The 5,296-nt window shown below is 47.5% G+C and overlaps 1 protein-coding gene across 1 annotated transcript; it reads right to left on the bottom strand.

The window, feature by feature from the left end:
* Positions 1-278: 278 nt before the first annotated feature.
* LOC149329658 (uncharacterized) lies at positions 279-4,189 on the bottom strand. Its single transcript, XM_089559571.1, has 2 exons — positions 3,673-4,189; positions 279-1,649 (listed from the first exon to the last, which is right to left on the bottom strand). Exons 1-2 carry the CDS (start codon positions 3,940-3,942, stop codon positions 528-530), a joined length of 1,392 nt encoding a protein of 463 aa, XP_089415697.1. The 5' UTR covers positions 3,943-4,189; the 3' UTR covers positions 279-527.
* Positions 4,190-5,296: the final 1,107 nt, after the last annotated feature.

Below are 5,296 nucleotides of genomic sequence, written 5' to 3'. Positions count from 1 at the left end.
TTCTCTTCGATGGCAACAAACAAGCTTATTATTATAGCTTGCGCAGGAGAGGGCTAACTGGCATTAAGTGGGAAAGTTATTGTTCCCGTAGTGGACGCATTTAGGATGAAGTAAGTTTTTCATAAAATTTCTTGTACAAGTACTGCTTCGGCATAGCAACTGCGCTGTTTGCGATCCGCTGTGCGCTCTCCTTGTTTGCTTGCGCAGTCTACATTCAGATTGTTAGAAGAGCATCCGGCAGCGGTGATCTTAGGAGCAAAAAAAAAAGGAAAAAACAATGACTAAGCTCGAACTTTTATTTGGGACATTGCGTTCGTTGTCATCCAAATTGCTGAAAATATGAAAATCCAAGCATTGTATTAAACAGTTAGCGATACAAAACTTCCACAAACGGGGAGTTAGAGGTGAATAATTGCCAAAAAGCCTCATAAAAATTTTAGCAGTGTTAACTGCATTGACGGCTACTGCTTATTAGAAATTATTTCGAAGAGCTTCAGTCCCTAAAAATATTTCCTTCCCTGTGCCAATTACGGAAGGAGCTCGAACATTACACGCATCTCATCATTTTCCACGTAGCCGTCTGTGATAAGATCTTCGACGCTGATTGAGCCCTTTGTATAGGCGGCACCACCGTCACTGCATACTGTTGGCCTTTGAAGGTACACACTTGAACTGTCACCGCTGACCTGAAGCACGCGGTCTTTCCCTCCTTTTGGATGCATCACGCCAAGCTTGATCCTGTGCTGGAATGGCCACTGCAGGACGTCGTTCATGGCACCTTTATACAGACGTAGCCGCACATACAGTTTTAGGCATTCGCCATCTTTTGTGAAGGAAACGCCAGGAGACAAGTGGTAGCCGCGCAGGTAAACTAGCCCACCGTCATACCAAGCCCAGCCGTTCTTGATCGCCGTCTGCTGGAGTGACTTGACACCTTTTACAGAAAACACGCACAGCGCCTTGGCTAGTTCAGTGTTTCGCGGAATGCTTTTCATGTCGCCCCGTACCTTCTGAATAAACTCATTGTTTTCTTGTACTGCTGCTTTTACTGCTTCGATGGCGCTTGCACACACTGACAACTTTTCTACAGTCTTCTTCGCTGCATTGCCCACTTCATCCTTCACAATTTTCTCCATTTTTATGCTTTCAGAAAGACTAAGTGCATCAAGCTTTCCGATCAAGGCCCCTTTTAGCTCTTCGTTAGATGCGCTCACTTTAGACAAGATTCGTGCGCACCTGTCATCGCGTTCCGCAACTTCAGCCGTAGCTTCATTTTGTTGAGTTTCTTTGAAGCTATTTATCACTTGGGAAATCTCGTTCAGCCTGTCCCCGTGTGCGCTAATGTGAGAAACTATTTGCCCGAGACATGCCTTGACTTCTAATACCTCTTTTTCAAATGTGTTCTTCACAGAACAGTCAAAACATGCGGCATCCCTGCGTTCTAACTGCCCTTCGCCGTCGGATGCGGGGCCAGTTACCGGGTTGCAAAAGCCGTATTTCAGGTGCGGGATCACACTGCGACAGGGAACGGTGGCAGAGCACTTGGGACAACGAGCGGGGTGGTGTCCACAATCGCGCTGGAAATGTTGGGCGATTCGCGTAGCAGGACCAACATACTCGCAGCCTGTCCCTTGGTTCCAGCACTTGACCTGAAAAGATAAAGCAGCCCGTTACATTTAGAAGCCATCATATACAGGGTGTTCCACCTTATGTTTTGCAGAAGTTCTAAATATTGGCTTCTTGAATTATAAGAGCGCTTTTTCGCCATAGCACTGTCAGCAGTGTAGTAAATCGGAGTGCGGCTTAGATGTACTAACTAGCAGGCTTGTTAACTAATACTTAATAGTTAACTCTTTAACTGTTACTGTATAAGACGTGTAGCTTGCCATAATTAGGGCCCAGTTTTCAGAATTTTGAAACTGTGGTTACCATCTACGATATGGCCGAACAAACTTTGCCTACATCGCGCCAAAATACATGCGGTTTTGAGAAGCTTGCACGCAAAGCAACCTCTCCAGTGCATGCAACTCGTCGAAATAGCTAAATTATGTTGCGGCACAGTGTTTAGCCTAACAGTATTTTCTAAATTTAGAAACTGATATGGACATTACTTACGGTTGGCCTTCACGGCTATCAATAATTAAGAAGCCTATGTAATAGTTAAAAAGTAATAGGCAATAGTTAAATATTCGGTAACCAGCCTGCTAACAGAACTCCGATGTACTGCACCACTGACAACGCCATGCCGAAAAACGTGCTTCGCGTTGCTTGCAGCATAAACTTGCTAGTTAAATTAGAGTCTAGCTCGCGGCAGGGACTCGAACCGGCGACCTATGTTAGGTGTGTTAACACTCGATATTCGGTCGCTGCCTCAACGTCGGCTCATTTTTTTTAAAGTTCACCTTGATCGAAATACGACGATGCCGTGATTGCAGGTAACTAGCAGAACGATGAGGTCGTCTTGTAAACATTACGCTGAGCACATGTGATCCACTCGTCCGGGATGGAGGCCCTTCAATATCAGAAGCAAATCTCCATCCAGTACAACAAACTGCGAGAAAATAAATGCTACCATCGACTAGTCTATGCTCTTCATCTCATATCGTAGTCTTCAACGCAAAATTCAGCTTAACATCCTTTGTACACTGGCTAGTGCGTACCTTTACAGCCATAGGGTCACGCCTTTATGTCTTAACTGCCAAAAATACTACACCAACCTTTCCGACTGCCTCTTAATGCACTTCAGCCATACCAGCGCTCAACTATTTTTCCAATGGCAGCCGCATCTCTAGCTTCACATTAGAAGCCTTTTTGGCGCCTCAATTTCGTAAGTTGTCGCGACGCTGCGCTAGTCTTATGGAGCGACTCAAGAGCTAGCCTAGGATCAGCGGCACTTAAATCTGAATGCAATTGGTTGTGGTTCTTTAAGTTCGTCGGCGTTTCGTCGTAGGGCGCTACTAAGACGGTAATATCCTCCCGTGCCGAGAAGAAGCAGGTGCGAAGGCTAGTCGACGAGGGAGAGTCGGGATCGACAATTGAGGGCCTAGATCGTTGACTCAGCCGTATCTGGCTTGCTTAAAAAAAAAAAAAAATTGAGGAAGCGCTAGCTATGTAATCTCTAAAATATCCTTTCCCACCCCTTACTTGGTGGAGTGCTTGGCTATCCTGGGACCACCTGCAAGAACAGCTGGTCCTCGTGCGGGCGACCCGCTACCAATTTAGTGGTATACCAAATCTGTACAATAAGCTGTTTTCTCGCTCCCTCCTTGCTTTAAATAAACAGAAGTGTTTTTCGCAGCGTCATTGGCAAATGCAGCAGCAAAAGAAGCGGTGACGAGTGCAGAACGCAGGGATGGGGCATTTTTATTTAAATTTAACATTGAAATATCGTCGCCTTATGTGCCCTTAGCGTACCTTGCGCCCTGCCTTTTTCATTCGCTGCAGTTTCTCAAGTTTCTCATTCACTGCACGCGTTAAGTCACGGCAACTTTAAACTTCCGAGGGGCGTCTCATATAGAGACGCCCCTCGCCCACAGTATCTCATATCTCATATAGATGCCTATTTTATAGTGACACTACATTTTGCTCCGTCGGAACGTCGCCTGTGCACTCATCGCAGGTTTGGTTGTGCTGCAAGGAACTACTTCTAGTATACATTCCGTACTCGCTCACCTCTCTCCTCAAGAGCTCTTCTGCACGGAACTCCCTCCAGTCGACGTCATCGTCCTGGCACTCGTAGCCGTCCAGCGGACAGACGTGCGAATCTCCTTCAGCGCACTGCTCGTAGCAGGGTCCGCACATTGTGTGTCCGCATGCAAGCAAGGCCGTCATGGGGCGCACCAGTCCGCAAGCACTGCAAACTCTGTTCGGTGGAAGAGGCTTGAGGAAATGCAGGGGCCGCCCGTCCAGCTCGACGCAAAATCCAACAAGCTTGTACTCCATGGTTTGGGGAAGCGTCGTTCAACGCCAACGCCCGCTCGCATTCACTATGAAGGACGACAGCCGCCCGTCAATGCGCGCTCTAATCTCCTCTATCGCCGGCCGTCAAGGCGACATTCGGGGAGATACCCGCTTCCTATCGGCAGTCGCATGGCTGAGCGCATGGCCTAGGAGCCAATAATCAGTTCAGCTGCGTCTTGTCGCTATTTGCTTTTAACGCCAGAGCGTCAGTCCCATCGTGTCGGGGAAAAAAAAAAAAAAAACTCCGCCGTACGCGTTGGCGACCGTTTGCAGCATTGTTGGCCGGAGTGACCGGCCACTCCGGAACCCTAATGCCCACATAAGTCACATGACCTTGTGGCATCGTCACAACTGGCCCACCAGATTTTGAACAAGCTGACCATTGTGGCACGTGGGTGTTAAATGAATGGTGGTCGTGAGAGGTTGCGCGAGAAGAGTAACCTGTGTCCATAGGCGCCAAGTGCTGGGAAGTGGGGGGGGGGAGAGGAGGGTTGGGAGGCTCCAGACCCCCCCCCCCCCCCCTGTTGGATTCTGTAGGCTCTGTATCGGGCGGGACGAAAAAAAAATGGCGAATTTCTAACCGACCTTTATGACGTCGAACGTTGGAAATCGTCGCAGCAAACTTCTTCCGGGCTCTCTTCATTCGCTGCACGCTCACGAGCTCGCTTAGGGGCATGCCCTGTTTTAAGGCGAAAGCCTTTAATGGCTCATACTGTCGTCTGTCGGTTAACAAAGCGCGTCACACGCGTTTAACTCTGAAACTAAAAATATAGAAGGAAACCAATGGTTGGTTCAGATAGAATAGGAAAAATTGAACCTAGAAGCTAAGATTGATGACTGTAGATTAATGAGTTAATTAATTATAGGCAAAAATGTCGAAATTGCGTCGAAATAACGCAGATGTCGATATAGCCACGGGAACGGTGTGACATCACATACACCGTAAGTCGTCACGGCATAGTTAAACTTGTCACTGAATGGTCGGAAAAACGTCGAATTTGTGTCAAATTAGATGGAAAAATGTGTAATTAAGCGTAATTAACACTTATGATCCCCGAAAGATGTATACTCTGGGGATCGATATAGCCACGGTAACGGTGTGACGTCACATCCACCGGAAGTCGTCACGGCATAGTGTCCTCGGCTTTCGCGTCTCAACACTATAGTTGCCAAAGTGTCCTCGCAATTTTTGAAAGATCCGTTATGAGCATAGAACCTTTGCCCTACCTGACGTCATTCCTGTGCGGCGCATATAGTTTCTTATTATTACCTAGAGGGAAAGCTGGCGCCTCGTCTCTGGCAGTTTGCATGGAGCTTCCTTAAGACCACTTCAGCC

Source organism: Amblyomma mixtum, chromosome 9, assembly GCF_055824585.1.
Source record: "Amblyomma mixtum isolate Tamu chromosome 9, ASM5582458v1, whole genome shotgun sequence".
In the NCBI taxonomy this organism is placed as follows: Eukaryota; Metazoa; Arthropoda; class Arachnida; order Ixodida; family Ixodidae; genus Amblyomma; species Amblyomma mixtum.
This window is presented reverse-complemented; position numbering and strand designations above follow the sequence as displayed.

Bases quoted from the DNA above. Each gene is read 5' to 3' on its own strand.
- LOC149329658 (XM_089559571.1), bottom strand. From the start codon at position 3,942: ATGGAGTACAAGCTTGTTGGATTTTGCGTCGAGCTGGACGGGCGGCCC. The intron at 1,650-3,672 runs GTGAGCGAGTAC...TTATCTTTTCAG, and splicing joins AAGAGCTCTTGAGGAGAGAG to GTCAAGTGCTGGAACCAAGG.